Source organism: Apteryx mantelli, chromosome 26 (genome assembly GCF_036417845.1).
Source record: "Apteryx mantelli isolate bAptMan1 chromosome 26, bAptMan1.hap1, whole genome shotgun sequence".
Taxonomy (NCBI): Eukaryota; Metazoa; Chordata; class Aves; order Apterygiformes; family Apterygidae; genus Apteryx; species Apteryx mantelli.
In genome coordinates, this window is record NC_090003.1 from 9,999,217 (window position 1) to 10,015,148 (window position 15,932).

The window sequence follows — 15,932 nt, forward strand, 5'->3', positions numbered from 1 at the left end:
GATGGGGGGGGGGGGGGTTCACGCCGGTGTGAAAGTTTTACGATAAGCTGAACAAGGCAAGGTGCAACGTTCCCAGCTGCAGGACAAGTGCTGGCCAATGTTGTTTTTATATCTGATTATTTGGTTCAGCATCTATCTCTATGCCTTTCGCCCACTTTTTGGGAGTAATATGTTCCACTGGTATTGTATATTATGAGATGAAGTGCATCCTTACCTAGCCCTCTGGGAATTTGCTTGTACCCAGGAACGTGGCTCGAGCCGCCGTGCGGCTGCGCTGCCCGTCGCGTTTTGCTGGGGCAGGTAGGCACCATTCGCCCTGGCGCCCTTCCCTAAAACCGCCCTGCATGTTTGCTGCGTGGATTGCGGGCGGCTTTGGGAGCTCGGCTTCCTTCGTGGTGAAATCCGCCGGCTGCCGGACTCTCTTGCTTTCATTTCTCGGCTCGCCCTTTGAAATTGGAAACTCGGCCGTGGGCCTGTTTTTGTTTATCCTGTCTTTTCATGTACGTTGAAGCGGCTCGCGACAATTGTGATCGGCTCGCTGGAACCGCATCGAAAACAGCAGCGTCTCTCGTTGAAGCTAAGGCTGCCTGAGAAATCGGTCGGAAGCAGCAATAACAGCTCCCAGCTGTTATCAGGAGTATTTCTCTAATCTATATCCGGAAAGCTTAGTCTTCCGTGATAAAATTCCCACAGTATTTAACCTCCCTGGTGTAGAGAACTCTTTCCATACCGTAACTTTACTTTTTGAGGTTGTGCAAACACTTAGCTCTACTCCAGTGGAGCTCCTCTTTTCCCATCCTTCCCTGAATTATATTGATCCAAAGCAATTCTTTCATCCCATCAGAAGCCATACGGTTTTTCCCTGTGTTTTTATTTGCATCGCTCAAGCTCCGCTCCATCCCACGCGGGTTGCGCCCCCTTTTTGGAGGTCCTTGGGGCTGTGCCTGGCTCGCATAAAAGGCTCGCGTGGAAATGTGCATTAAGCATCCCCTGATAGTGTTTTTTATTTGTTTGTTCTTGTGGCTCCTGATCGCTGCGTGTGCTGCTCCGGGTGCATCAGAGGGCTGGACAGGCTTTAAAAAGCTTATAAGGATATATCATAAATAAGTAGCAACTAGAGCTCATGTCAGAAGACATCAGAGATTGGCATTTCTCTTCAAACGCCCGTAGAAGCTGGAGTTTTTTTTTCCTTTGAGGTATGTATCTGCCTTGTGAGCCAGGAAAATCCATCAGTCGGGGGGAAAAAAAAAAAAAAATAGCTCTGACCAGCTTTTCATCACTCATCTCTACTGAATAAGCAGTGTCTGCTGTAAAGGGATGTTTCCGGCAATGTTTAGAAGTAGTTAACTGCTACATCCTCCGCGTGCTGAAATTCATATCCCTGAGGAAATATAATCTGATACGGGGCTTCATTAGGGCGTGGAGCTCAGGTCCCCGTTTCACCCTCAGCAAGGAAGAGCTCCTCACTGTGCTTTTCATTGGGGTGGAATTATCGACGGAGGAAGGAGCTGAAAACGGTGCAATTAGCTAACGATGCTCCTCTGCAGGCACTGGTATCCTCGAGTCGGTGGCGAGGAACGGAAGACTTTGCATTTGCAAGCGTAAGAGCGGGATGCTGCTAGCGATCCATTAAAATCCCGGAGGGGAAGAAGCCCTCCTGCGTCACCAGTGTTGCTGCCGGTCTTTGAAATGCCGCTTCGCGCATCCTACAAAGCCACCGGACTTTGAGGGCGGCGTTATGGGGTTGCCGGCGATTGATGTTCCTAATGGCAGACGTTGCCTTTGCACTGTGCGTGCTCGAGACCTGGAGTCATGCAGGCTGCTGTCACGTTTCTGCCTGGCCTGCTGCTGTCGGGGCTCTCGTTTCGGGGCTCTGCATCCTTTGAGATGCTCCTGGCCTTGCCGAACCCTGGGGAAGGAGGTGTGGGAAGGTAGCGGTGGCATTGCGTGCTCATCGTGGTGGTGGCAACGAGGGGGAACACAGTCACCTTCTGCCACCAGCTTCTCTCAGAGGTGTCTGTGTGTATACTCTTATCCTTTTAAACTGCCAGTCCTGTGTCTGGAATAGATCCACTGGCTGCTCCAAAGCTAAGTGCAGTTATTCCAGACCCCTGAATACTTCTGCAGATGGTCATGGCTGTGACCAGTGTCTTGGCCATGTTGTAAAGGTCTTATTCTGCCGTCACTTTGGGGCCTTCCCGATCGTCTGGGTGCCCACAAGGCTGCTGTGGTAGATCTCTGCTCCTGGGACACCAGCACCTCTCTGCTTCCCTCTCTTTGGAGAGAAATAGGAGGTGCTGTTTCTCCTGGTTTCAATCCGACGTGTTTCCGCTGGAGTACGAGATGGGCAAAGTGAAGTCATCTCTGATCTGACCAGCTTGCGGCGCCTTCCTTTCGCGCGGAGCTGTCTTGCGTTGAGACGTTGCTCCATTTTTGCATACCCCGTGCGTCAGCCGAGGTTCGTGGATTGATTACGCAGAGATGGAGCTCCCAAATGGGAACGCTTGACACGTCTTGGTGTTGCCGGCTTCCTTTGAAGCCATGTAAACACCGCAATCGTCTGGTTACCAGATTGGAAAAGCGTAGCTTTAAAAGGCAAACTTTTGCTTTGACTTCTAAAACTGAGATTTCTCGTGCATAGCAGAGTGAAGCTTCGCTTTTGTTTACACCTGTACAATGGCCGATAACAGGCAAAACTTCTTGGAAAAAGCAGGCCTAGCCTCTACCTTGGGCTGTCAGCGTAATTGCTGTTGAGTCTTTCGGGAACTGTGTCCAAGGCAGGGGTTCAACCTCTGGGTTGTAGCGGTGGTACGGTTGCTTTTCTCGCTCTCTAGCGTCCGGACTTTTTTGAGCAAAGCGCTGCTCTGTTTCCCAAACTCCATTTGCACTGGAACGATTCTTGCTGACCCTTTTTGTTTAAAAATAACTCCTGTCCCGATTAAAAAAAAAAAAAAAAAAGGAAGCTTTCAGCTCGTGCCGGTGTCTCTGTCGCAGATGCACCCCCGCAGCCCAGTGCTGTCTCGCAGTATCCTCGATGCAAAAAGCAAGCTGAATCTCTGCAAGCCGGGCAGAAATATTTGCTAACAACCGGTTTGTACCACTGAGCTTGGGAGAGCGAGTTTGTGCCCTCCTGGAGAAATATTTGTGCTGGAAAAGCCGCTGGCACGAATGTCTGTGGGAACAGCGGTTGGTATAACAGCTTCTCCTCCCCGGCTGCCTTGAGCCTGGTGGGCTCCTAAAGGGAGCTGTCTGTGCCAGGCTGACTTAATTGCTCATTGCCGTGTAACGAACCGGGAAAGCTGAAAATTGAGAATTTGGGAACAAAGAGTAGCCAAACGTGACCCTCTTCTGGCATTTTAATCTTTAAGGAGGCCTTGGGTCAAGTCCTGGACATAGTAGAGCACATAAATAGCATAAGAACAGTTTCCTGCATGACTTTGTTCCCCTTTTGCTACGTACCTGAGAGCAGCAGCAAAATGTGCGTGGTCCCCAGAGAAAGGCAGAGAGCTCAGGGGCTCCGTTGCCATCGCTTTTCCCATCTGGATGGGGGGTGCTTTCGGCTTGGCTTTTAACGCCCGCCTGAAAACCATCGCAATCGAATCGCTTTGCTCAGCTGCAGCGTCTTAAAATAGCCGCTCTGGTTTCTTTTAAAAATAGTCTCCGTTCTGCATGTCATTACCTGCTAAAAGTGTTTCTCCAAGTCCTCCTATTAGGACACTGGAGAAGATGTCTAAAACTTCACACCGTCTATTCAACAAGGTCGTGACACAGTGTCTTTGGCTGCTGGAGAAGGCAGGATTTGGGGTTTTTTTGTTTTGGGTTTTTTTTTTGCAGCCTAGAAGGTGCCTGGCCTGAGCTGAGCAACAGCCTGGGATCCCCAAGACTTTCGAACCTGGAAGGAGATGAGCATAAATCCCTTAATAATTAGCAGAGGAGCATCACGCGGTCCAGGCTTTCCCGTTTCGCTGGTGTGCAGAGCTGCTGCAGCTGGAGAAATGTCTCACGAGAGCTGCCCGCCTCGCGGGAGACGAAATCCCATCGGCTTGCAGAACTAACGCCTGCTCTAATGCTGGATTTTAGACACCGAGGACGTACGGGAGAGCCCAGGAGCCGCGTGGCCGTGCCGCTGCTGCCTCAGTAGCCGCCGATGTTGCTCTTCGCAGCCGTCACCTTCCTCGGGCGCCGTTGCAGCCCGCCAAGGAGCAGCCGTTAATTCTCGCAGCGAGGGCTTAGGGTTAATTGTGTCTCTTTGCAAAACCGGGATTCGCCGTGCGCCACCGCTCGGGAGTACCCGAGTGAGCTGCTGTGAGCAGGGCCAGATGCGTTAGGACTGGTGTTCGTTCTCGCTCCTTCCTCGGGGAGACATTAGTAGGTATTTTGGAGATAATTATTGCTTTTATTCCGTGCTAAAGCAATAATTTAAAGGGGTATGTTAGAAAACTAGTAATTTCCTCTCAGTGACTGACAGATGTTTTGCCATACATGAAATGTGCTTTCAGGCTCCTACTAATTACGATGACACAAATTGGCAGTAGTTTTCTTCCCAGGCTCCCGACTCTAATTTTGTCGTCTTCTTCTCTTCCGTCTTTTTAAAGGGGGAGTTCCCACGGTGTCGCATTTTTGGCGCCCACCTTGACTGTGGTGTCCTCACCTTTCCCCTTCTCTACCCCTGCTCAGGTTCCTACCCCTCGCCCAAGGCTGGGGCCACGCTGGTCGTCTACAAGGACTTGCTTGTGCTCTTCGGTGGGTGGACGCGGCCGAGCCCTTACCCTCTGCACCAGCCGGAGAGGTTCTTCGATGAAATCCATACTTACTCGCCCTCCAAAAACTGGTAAGCACGAGAACATCTGGATTCGAAGTGCATGCTTTGGCCCCGGAGAGCTGCCAGAGGATGCCTCTCCAAGCTCACCCGCGAGGGCTTATAAAGCCAGGGAAGATACGTACGTTCGTGGTGTGGCCAATCCTGGTGTGTCTGAGGATACGTTTTTAAAACGAACAAAAAAAAAAATGGCATCATGGTCAGGCCCCAGAGACCTGAGCATGGTGCTGAGACCTCTCAGTTACTTCCGTATTTCTCTAGACTCGTACCTAAGATATGCCAGGCTCCCCAAGTGTTTTCTGGAACGTTTTCCAGCCAGGCAGGAAATCTGGATGTGTGGATTTTAAATATGTGATTCATTTGGCTGTTTGCTTGAGGTCTTTGAGGAAAATAAGAGATAAAACCTTAACTCCTGGAGGTTTTGCTTTGGCCGATGGTCCGAATTCAAGGCTTCTGGTGACACTTCAAGGGGAAAGCGATAAAGCGGTTGTATATGCCATTTTCGAAAGCTCTTTGCCATTAAATCTCCTAGACTAAGAATGTATCCAGCAGTGACCAGGGAGATGGCAGGAATTTTCCTATTCCTTCTAAACACCATTCTGCTGGTTTTAGACCTCGTATTTCCACTGATCTTTGTGTGAGAAAGGAGCCGATGCTGTATCAAAGGGGCGATGAATTTTGCTTCCCTTTCATTGAGAATGTTTAATCATCAAAAGTGTCAATTACCCAATGCGCTTTTGGGTAGCGACTTGAGAATGCTGTAATTAAAGCGAGTTGGAAATAGTTCAGGGCGAACTTAATTGAAAGGGGCCATATTTCCAACCTGGCCTTGTGACTTTGTCATGTTTTAAAAATGTATTAGTATTAGGACATTAGTATTTCTAATTAGGTTTGTTATTATTTGGCCCTCCGTAGGCTTTCCCTGAGGTTTTCCTCTGTAATACATTCTTGAGGACTCTGCTGGCTCTTGGGATGGATTTACTTATTTATTTATTTATTTGCCATTCATTCAGTGCTTCCTTTTCTCATCGGATGGTCAATGTTTTCTTCCCTCTTCCCCCAGGTGGAACTGCATCGTGACCACCCATGGCCCCCCTCCCATGGCAGGACACTCCTCCTGTGTTATCGAAGACAAAATGATCGTCTTTGGGGGCTCGCTGGGATCTCGGCAAATGTAAGTTTGGGACGAAGACAGTTGACAAGCGCTCCTGCAAGGAAGGAGTGTCTTGTATTGGTCTTGAGATGGCTTGTAGCGTTTTGGTGCGGGATTACCGTGCTGTTGCTTTCCAAGCTTTTGATTCCTGCTCAGCACGGTGTGAAACAGTGCCCTGAACTGGGGCAGCAGAGAGAAAGGTGAGGCATGCAGAAAGCCTGTGTGCAGTTTGTTCATTGGAGGAGATTGCGGTGATCCTCTCTGCTGGTGATCCTTTTCCTGCCCTCGTGCATCTGGGATGAGAGATCAGCTAGTACTTGCTGCAGGCCAGCTTTGGGGTCTGCCTGCTGACTTACCACACCTTTCATCTCTTCTGGGGAGTTCCCTTGAGGCACCAACCTGAAGGGAGCCCAATTCTGACAGGAAGGATCTACCCTAAATCAGCATTTCGGATGCCTGAAGGGCGTCTGAAGCCAGGTGCTTATTTGGGACCTGGAGGGAAGCGAGCATCTGTGCCTGCGGCTCAGTGTTTGTTGTCTCATCCCTGCAGGAGCAACGACGTCTGGGTGCTGGATCTCGAGCAGTGGGCTTGGTCCAAGCCAAACATCTCTGGGCCTAGCCCTCACCCGCGAGGTGGCCAATCTCAGGTGATGCTCTTCTTCGCTTATTCAGCTCCAGAGCCAAAAGATAAACCAGAGATTAAGCCTTGTCTAGCTGCTTTCCAGCTTCCAGGCAGCCCCCTGTGGCTCTCCTGAAAACTGCTGCCCAATTTCCAAGTTATCTTTGCGGTCTTTGCCTGCCAGGCCTATGTTTTCTAGCCATTTATTTGGTGAGGTTGCACTCTTAAAGCTCCTTAACGTTCAGGTAGATACTGTGCTGTGTCTTGCACGTGACTCAGAATTGTAATGAGCATTTCGAGAAACCAAATTGCTGGGTTTTGCCTGTTAGAGCAAAAAGCAGCTAACGTCACCCCTGGCAGGTAAAGATCCAGGAAAAAGTATCCCACGTTGGTTTTGCCAGTAGCCCCTTAATTACTCTGATGTTTTGATTCAAGTGACTTGAAAAAGGAAAAGACTAGGGGACGAGCTCACGGGCACCGTCCTGCTGTGAGCACCTAACAAATATTGCCCCGAAGCATGCGGCCTGCCGGATGGGCCTTTCGCCCTCTCCCTTCTTGCGATCCGACCCATGTGGAGCGTCGGGAAGGGTGCTGGTGCTCACCCGTAAGAGGGACTGGTTTGCGAGCAGCTGGGGGGCGAGGAGGAGAGGCTGAGGCAGCGGCGTGAACTCTGCTTCCCCCTGGGCCTGGCAAAACCGGCTCTCCATCCCAGCTCCACCCCTCGTGCTGGAGCAGACGAAATTCAGCGACGCCTGCGCTGCCGAGAAGCTGCCGACTGGCTCTGCCTGCGCTCGCGGGCCTCGCTGAAAGCCGCGCCGCATCCTTCCTGGCCTGAAATGCTCTTCTTTGCCCCCTTCAGATCGTAATAGATGACGAAACCATTTTAATCCTTGGTGGCTGCGGTGGTCCCAATGCAGTAAGTATACTGTGGGGAGCAGGAGCGGGAATTGCGTGTCTCCCTGGAAGTGTGAGCCCCTGGGGAGGGGGGATCGGGTGTGTTAGCCCCCAGACACCTGGGGCTTCGTATCCTGCAAAGCCGCCGTTTTTTCTGATCTGGGCACCCACGCTGCAGGTTTCCCAGTGAAGCTGCCACTGTAGCTAGAGCTGCCTTTAATTAATAAAAAGCACCCCAGGCGCTATCTGAGCAGCTCGCCGAGGTTAATTGAGTCTCCGAAGAATTAGCCCTGATTTTATAATGGGATAGAAGATCTAGATGAAGTGACTTGTCCATAGCCGTAGCAAGGCGTAGTCACTCCTCCGCTTTCAGATCCCAATCTAGGTCACCGTTCCTCTGTCTGCGGCAAGGCAGCTGCAAAACTCCGTTCCTCCCCCCCCGAAGGAGATCTCCTGGCAGTAAACCAGGCTCCTAAATCGGTCATGCTCTTCTTTGCAGCTGTTTAAAGATGCCTGGTTGCTGCACATGCATACGAACCCCTGGACATGGCAACCGCTCAAGGTGGAGAATGAAGACCACGGAGCGCCGGAGCTGTGGTGCCATCCTGCTTGCAGGGTAAGAGTCTGGCTTTGGGACAGCGATGCGAGGATGGTGCTCAAAGGGATGTTGTGAAAGCGTCGGGGTCAAACCACTTGGTCCCACAGTGTCTCTGGTCTCTCGCGTACGTTGTTGATCTTTATTGCCTGTCCCAAACGCTCCGAATCCCCTCTCTGTTTCCCGGCTGCCTCCCCGGTACAGCGCGGAGGGACGTACTGCAGTTTGTAACCCCCTCTTTCTTCTTTCCACCTCTTGCAGGTGGGACAGTGCGTCGTGGTCTTCAGCCAGGCTCCCAGCGGGAGAGCGCCGCTGAGTCCCAGCTTGAACTCTCGCCCCTCTCCCATCAGCGCCACGCCGCCTGCCCTGGTCCCTGAAACGCGGGAATACCGCTCACAGTCTCCCGTCAGGAACACAGACGAGGCTCCCTGCGTGAACGGCCGCTGGGGCACCTTGCGACCCAGAGCGCAGCGGCAAACCCCGTCGGGATCCCGGGAAGGGAGCCTCTCCCCAGGCAGAGGGGACGGTTCGCCTGTGCTGAACGGGGGGAGTTTATCACCCGGAGCCACCGCAGCCGGTGGCACTTCCTTGGACAGCCCGGTACAGGTCGTATCACCCAGCACGCCTTCTGCTGCTGAAGGATACGACCTGAAAGTCGGGCTTTCCCTGGCGCCGAGGCGGGGTTCACTCCCGGAGCAGAAAGACCTGCGCTTGGCGTCTGTCGATTTGAGCTGGGAGCAGAAACCGGCTTCCATCATCTGTCAGATGGACGGTGTGGACAGCAGGACGGTCGGCGGAAGCGTGAGGAACCCCCCCGAGCAGACAAACGGGATCCACACGCCGCCTCACGTCGCTAGCTCCCTCCCGGGGGCCGTCTCTCCCGGCGCGCTCCGGAGAAGCCTGGAGGCTGTCAAAGCCCTGTCCTCCAAAGGCGCCTCGGCCTCGGCGGCATTAAGTCCTCCCCTCGTTTCTTCGCCGGGGTCCCCTGGCAGCCAGAGCTCCGGCGGTGCCGACGCGGGCTCGGCGCCGCGTCCGGCCTCCACGCAAGGCGATGGTCATTCCTTACCTCCCATCGCCCGCCGCCTGGGCCACCATCCTCCGCAGTCCCTAAACGTGGGCAAGCCTTTGTACCAGAGCATGAACTGCAAACCCATGCAGATGTACGTGCTGGACATTAAAGAGACCAAGGAGAAAGGACGAGTCAAATGGAAAGTGTTCAATAGCAGCTCCGTGGTGGGGCCGCCCGAGACCAGTTTACATACGGTGGTGCAAGGCAGAGGGGAACTGATCATATTTGGGGGCCTCATGGACAAGAAACAGAACGTGAAGTACTATCCCAAAACAAATGCCTTGTACTTTGTGCGAGCGAAAAGATAATGTGGCGCCAGCCGCTCGCTGCCACCACCTTCTCCCCTCCCTTCCCCGTGGCTTTCTCTCCTTTTCTTTTTACGTCCTTACTCTGGCACGCAGGCGTTGAAACTGTGAATTAGGGAACGGCAAACCAATAAAATGCAAAGCGAAACGTCAGTGCTGCCCTCCAGTTCCCGGTAAGACCCCCCCCCGCCCCCCGTTAAGAGAACTGCGTCCGCCGGCGGGGAAGGACCTCTGTGCCGCTAGGAGCCGCGTCGCTGGGCTCCGGCGGGAGCTCTTTGCCCGTATCTAGGCCGAGAATTTAGGGTGAGCAGGTGGGGAAATCTGCCGTGCAATATCCTCTTGAGAATTTTTTTTTTTTAGGGAATGGCAGGAAAAATCTTTTTTTTTATAAGAACACGCTGAATAACCTGCAGACTGGAGGCTGTTAGCTTGTATGCACTGATTATTTCCATGCTTGACTTAAAAGTATGGCTGTGTAAGGAAAATAACAGCAATAGCTAAAAAGAAATCTTCCAGCACTGCGAATCGTAACTGTAACCTTTGCTCCACGCAAACACGATGCCTTTTTTTTTTTTTTTTTTTTTGGTCTCTAAACCCTTTGGCCTGAGCACATTCCCATCAGGGAATTACAGGGAATATGGGACGTTAAGAAGGAAGAAAGGACAAAGCGTTGCATCGAAATGCCAAAGCCCTCGAGAATTAGGCAGGACTTGTTTTAACCCTCCTGCCCTCCCTGCCAGGTCAAATTTTACCTGCCGGCTTGCGCGGAGGAAACCCTTCCCTAACGCGGCGCAGCCTGCCCGAGGAGGGGAGAGCTGGCGGTGACCCTGCGCCCTGGCAGCACTATGAAGTGGCCCCTTTTACTCTGTTTTTTATTTTATTTTGTTTCCTCCCTCTCCGTCTGGCCACTGAGTTTTTGCTAGGCTTGGTGACCGCTTCGGGCAGAGTTTTACCCCAAACCTTTGCACTCAAAACCTTCCTCCGGTTCCCTCGCGGTTCTCGCTGGCAGGGGGGTGTTTGGCCTCTTCAAGGCTCTTGGAAGCGGCCACTGGTTGCCGTGAGCTCGCGTTTCTTTGCTAAAACCTGCCCGTTTGGGCCAAAAGGTGCTGAGGATACCACGCCGCGTTTTTTCCGGTGCCCGGACGACTCCTGTCGTCGTCCTCGGAAGTGAAAAGCGGCATTGAACGCCCAAGGGATTGGGGGGTGGGGGGAGAGGGGTCTAAAATTTCCAGGAGAAGAAAAGAGAAGAGAAAAAAAAATGCATTTCACTGCTTGTTGCTTGACTCTTTTGGAGCTGGATTTAATAAATCGCTGGTCGTGCTTGCGGATCCTCCTGGCTGTCAGAGCTCCGCAAGCAGATTCGGGCTGGGGCGGGGGGGGATTATACTGCATTTGTGCCTGTCCCAGCTCTGTAGATAAACGTTTATTAAATCCGGCCTCTGCGACAAATCTTCCTGCTGAACGTATTGCGCCTCATTTCGCCCTCCTGCCGCCCAAACCTCAGCAGCACCTCCGGCGATCTCGGTATCAAAAATACCACTTGCCAACCCAGAATTTTTTCCCGCCGCCCCGGAGCAGCTTCTTGCAGAAGCCCAGCAGCTCCGCGCCCAGCTGCTCCGTCTCCCTCGGCTTTGCACGGCTTGCTGTTCGCCCCGGCTCACTCCGAGACCTGCGTCGAGCCTTGAAAACCAAAAATTGGGCAGGTTGGCGTTGGCTCGACGCGATCCTGCTTCACGCTGCCTCTGTTTTTCCTCCTCGTGCTCCCGACATGGTTAACCCTTGGCTGCTTTGCCGCCCTGGTGCTCTCCGGCCTCCGCGGTCCCAGCCCTCCTCCTCCTCCTCCTCCTCCTCTTCCTCCTCCTTCCTTGCAGGGTCACGATGAATTCGGTCTTGTGGCAGCTGTGCGACGCCTGAGCCGCTGTGTCGCTGGTGCCACAAGTGAGGTTTCCCCCCCCTCCCCGACTCAGGTTGTACAAGCATCACTTTGCCCCGCTCCTCCCCGACCTGTCGTTTTAGGCTCAGCCGAGTGTAGGAATGAAAAGTGAATTTGGGTGATATTTAAATCTGTGTAAATTTCTTTTTTTTTCCCCCCTTTTTGTTAATGTTCCCCCACCCCGAATTTTTAGCGGTTTAACAAATAAAGATGGAAGAAACGAACGGCTGTTTAATGTCTTTGCCGAGCCGCTGTGGAGGGTGAGCGCCGGGGCGAGGAACAGCCAGCAGCCTCCGGTGCGCGGTTTGGCGGCGTGGGAAACGGGGGACCTGGACCCCCAAACGTGCTGGCGCTGGGACCTGGGGCTGTGCCCCCTGCACCTCCGTCCTGCAGGGCCCCCCCCATAGCACCTGGGATGGCCCAGAGGGGTGTCGGGGGCGGATCCCCCCGGGGGAGCCACCCCCAGGGCTATGGGCCCCCCTATAGCCGGGCCCCCCCCCCATAGCTGGGGTTCCCCCTATAGCCGGGCTCCCCCCCCTCTGCTCCACGTGGTTCCTCCACGTGGTTCCCTCCCGTGCTTCCACCGCGCATGCGCCGCGGCCGGGTGGGCGGGGCGAGGCCACGCCCCGCTCGGCGACGCCGCCGGGAGCCGAGGCGGAAGTGGCCGCAGGTGAGGCGGAAGGGGGGGCCGCGCCTTAAAGGGCCAGGCGCGGGCGTGGAGGGGGCGGAAGGGGACCTGGGGCGTCCTCTTGGCGGGGTTTGGGGTGCCGGGAGCCTGGGGGTGTGGGATGTGTTGTGATGTGTTGCCCCCCCCTTGGCAAGGTTTGGGAGCAGCGGACCCCTGGGGGGGTGCAGAGGGCCCTTAGGGGGATGCAAGGAGCCTATGGGGAGTGCAGGGGCCTCTGGGGGGGTTCAGGAGGCCTTGTGGGGTGCAGAGGGCCTCTGAGGGGGTGCAGGGACCATGGGGGCATGAGAGGACGTGTTGCATCCCCTTTGCAGGGTTTGGGGGTGCAAGGGGCCCCTGGGGGGGGGTGCAGGAGACCTTGTGGGGCATGAGAGGACGTGTTGCACCCCCTTTGCAGGATTTGGGGGTGCAGGGGACCCCTTGGGGGTCCCCGGGGGCAGGAGAGAAGGTTTTGCACCCCCCTTCACAGGGTTTGGGGGTGCAGGGAGCCCCTGGGGGGTGCAGGGGGCCCCTGGGGGTCCCTGGGGGCAGGAGGGGAGGTTTTGCACCCCCCTTCGCAGGGTTTGGGGGTGGAGGGAGCTCCTGGGGGGTGCAGGGGGGCTCATGGGGGCGTGAGGGGACATGTTGCTCCCCCTTTGCAGGATTTGGGGGTGCAGGGGGCCCCTGGGGAGTCCCTGGGGGCAGGAGGAGAGGTTTTGCACCCCCCTTCGCAGGGTTTGGGGGTGCAGGAGGGCCACAGGGGGTGCTGAGACCCCCTAGAGGGGGGGGCAGGAGGGGGTGAATTGTGCCCCGAAGCTCGGGGGGTGCGGGGACCCCGCAGGGCTTGGCAGGGGCTGCCTCGCACCCACTGTTTCGGGGCAGGGGGGGCCGAGCCCCACGGTTCCCGCTCCCACAGCCATGGACGCGGCGCCGGGCTCGGTGGTGGAGCCGGGCTGGCTGCTCTCGCCCGAGGGCCGGCAGCACCGGGACGCCATCCTGCACAAGGACCGCAGGAGAGTTTTCGGTGAGCACCCCGCACCCCCCGGCCCCAGATCAGCCCCCCCCATCGCGTCCCCTAACCCGCTGCATTCCCGCAGGCTTGCTGGAGCGCCCGGTGCTGCCGCCGCCGCTGGCCACCGCCACGGCCGCCTACAAGCTCTTCGTCTCGGGCAAGAGCGGCGTGGGCAAGACGGCGCTGGTGGCCAAGCTGGCGGGCGCGGAGGTGCCGGCCGCGCACCACGAAACGCTGGGTACGGCAGGACCGGGGGCACGGGGGGGAGGGGGGGGGACGACACCCCCGCGGCGGTGCCGACCGCGCGCCGCCTCTCCGCAGGCATCGAGGCCACCACGGTGTACTGGCCGGCGAAGCTGCGCGACACCGGGCGCCCCGTCATGTTCCAGCTTGATTTTTGGGACTGCGGCGAAGCGGCGCTGAAGAAATTCGACCATATTCTCCCGGTGAGTTAAGCGGAGGGGGCACATCGCCGCCGCCGTGGGGGACGCCTCGGTGACGGCCGTCTCGCTCCCTCGCAGGCCTGCAAGGAGGAGGCCGACGGCGTCCTCTTCCTCTTCTCTTTCACCGACCGCTCCTCCTTCGAGGACCTGCCGGGCCAGATGGCCCGCGTGACGCGGCCGGAGGAAAACCTCGTCCGGGTGGTCGTCGGCACCAAGTATCCTTCCGGCGTCCCGCTGCTGTTTTCGGGGCTGCGATTCCCCCTGGAGTGGGCGGGTTCGCTTGAGCCCGGTTCGGGGGGGGGGGTGTTAGGCAGCGAGCTGAGAACGTGGCTTTCGTCACAGTGATGGGGAGCGCCGCCAGCCCTCTGCGCTGGCTCCCTAGCGGAGGGGGGGGATATCAGGGCTCCGTGCGCGCGCCGGCGTCTCCCTTGACCCCCTGTCCCCAGGTTTGACCAGTCGCCGCAGGCGGACGTGACGGAGCGCGATGTGGCGGCCTTCGAGCGCACCTGGCGGCTGCCCGTGCTGCGGGCGCACAGCGTGCCGTGCCGGCGCCGCGACGCCGGGGCCCGCGCCGAGCTGGCCCGGGTCGCCCCGCTGCTCGACGCCTTGGTCGAGCTGCTCTGGCGCCGCGACCAGGTGGCCGCCGGCCTCCTCCCCGAACCCGCGGACCCCGGGAGCCCCTCACCGGCGCCTCTGGCCTTTCCCGCCCAGTAAACGGCGACTGCTTTTCCAAGCTGCCTGCGCCCCGTTTTGTAATGCGAAGGGTGCCAGGGTGCCAAAAAAGGGGGGGCAGAGACGGTGGCCGCGGGTGCTGCCCCCCCACCCCGGCCCCAGGCGGCTGGCATCTCCCCAGCGTGGAGGACGGAGGCTCCGGGGGGATCGTGGGAACCGGAGCCGGGATGCGGGAGAAGGGCTTCGTCGCAGGGTCCTGGGCACTGGCCATGGGGACCCCAGCAGGTGGCCCAGAGGGACTGAGGACACCGTGGGAACCCTGGCGGGTGGTCTGGGGGGATCGGGGTCACCTTGGGGACCCCAGCGGGTGGCCCAGAGGGACTGAGGACACCGTGGGGACCCTGGCGGGTGGCCCAGGGGGACCATGGGGACCCTGGCAGGTGGCTTGGGGGGATCGGGGACACCATGGGGACCCTGGTAGGGGGACCAGGGACACTGTGGGGACCCTGGCACATGGCCTGGGGGGATTGGGGATGCTGCGGGAACCCTGGTGGGTGGCCCAGAGGGACTGGAGACACTGTGGGGACCCCAGCGGTGGCCCAGGGGTGACCATGATGACCCCGGCAGGTGGCCTGGGGGGATTGGGGACACCATGGAGACCCTGGCAGGTGGCCTTGGGGGATCAGGGATGCTGTGGGGACCAGGCGGGTGGCACAGGGGGACCAGGGACACCGTGGGGACCTGGCGCGGACCACTGTTGTCATCAGCATGGGCTGGCGCGGGGGACCGTGGTGGGGGAGCTGCGGGGCCGTGGGGACGCTGCGGGGCAGCGGGGATGCTGCAGGGTGACAGGGATGCGGGGTGATGCGGTTGCCGGATGTCGGGGACGCAGGGCACTGGGGACACCGGGTGTTGGGGACACGGGGCGTCAGCAGGGGATGCGGCTCAGCCGCCAGTTCCCGCGCTCGGCCGTGCCGCTCTTGCCGGGAGCCAGGCTGCTCTCCCGGCTGCGCAGTGCCGTGCACCACCAGGTGCCAACGTGGGTCTGCCTCCCTCCTCCTCCTCCTCCTCACCGGCGGCCGGCTCGGCTCCCGGATCCAGGCGAGTCGCTCCGCGCCGGAGCCGGCCGCAAGGTTGCTTCCCCGCAGTGCGATCGGAAGCCGGGATTATTTTTAATCCAGAGAGACCAGTTCCCGGCCCGGCCTCCTCCTTCCCTCCCGACGCACTCGGTTTCCTCCCGCCCGGACCCCTCGCAGGAACCGCGGCCGGCGGGGGAGCTGCACCGAGTTCGTCAGGCCTCAGCGGCCGGCAGGAAGCCTTTACCAGGCGGCTCCCTGTCGGGCTAAGCGCCGCGGCGCATTCCATCGCTGTGATGAGCTGCGCCGGGCCTCTGCTGAGTCACATCCGGGCGAGGGGCATGCCCGGGCACCCCACTGCTGAGCACCCGCCGGATCCCCCGCCAGGGAGGCTTTCCCGGACGCGCGGGGCCGGCACCGGCCGGCCTCGGCCCCCACCCTCCTTTCTTGTTTCCCCGCCGGCCTTTGATGTTCCCCTCCCTGCTCATATTTCCCTTATCGTTCCGGATCCCCTCCCTGGTGCAGGGCTCCTGTGGGGGGAGGGGGGGGCTGCGGTGCTGGGTTTTTGGGGGGGGGGGTTGCCCGGCCCTGCCTTTCCTGGCACCCGGAGCTGTGGGGCTGGGGAGGGGGGATTTGGGGGGATGTGGGGCAGGGGGATGTCGCTCTCCGGCCCCCTTC

The 15,932-nt window shown here is 57.8% G+C and overlaps 2 protein-coding genes across 2 annotated transcripts in view; both read left to right on the forward strand.

Annotated features, from left to right (window-relative positions):
- FBXO42 (F-box protein 42) overlaps positions 1-10,328 on the forward strand; it is a 55,933-nt gene extending 45,605 nt beyond the window's left edge. Inside the window, exons 5-10 of the mRNA XM_067311031.1 lie at positions 4,678-4,831; positions 5,883-5,993; positions 6,523-6,619; positions 7,451-7,507; positions 7,985-8,101; positions 8,342-10,328. Coding sequence (XP_067167132.1) covers positions 4,678-4,831; positions 5,883-5,993; positions 6,523-6,619; positions 7,451-7,507; positions 7,985-8,101; positions 8,342-9,457 — 1,652 coding nt within the window. The 3' untranslated portion in view covers positions 9,458-10,328. The remainder of the gene's footprint in view (positions 1-4,677; positions 4,832-5,882; positions 5,994-6,522; positions 6,620-7,450; positions 7,508-7,984; positions 8,102-8,341) is intronic.
- Positions 10,329-12,857: 2,529 nt separating this feature from the next.
- CPLANE2 (ciliogenesis and planar polarity effector complex subunit 2) lies at positions 12,858-14,239 on the forward strand. The gene is made up of 5 exons (XM_067311005.1): positions 12,858-13,075; positions 13,149-13,301; positions 13,385-13,509; positions 13,585-13,721; positions 13,953-14,239. The coding sequence occupies exons 1-5, from the start codon at positions 12,970-12,972 to the stop codon at positions 14,218-14,220; spliced, it is 789 nt and encodes a 262-aa protein (XP_067167106.1). The 5' UTR covers positions 12,858-12,969; the 3' UTR covers positions 14,221-14,239.
- The last annotated feature ends 1,693 nt before the right edge of the window (positions 14,240-15,932 follow it).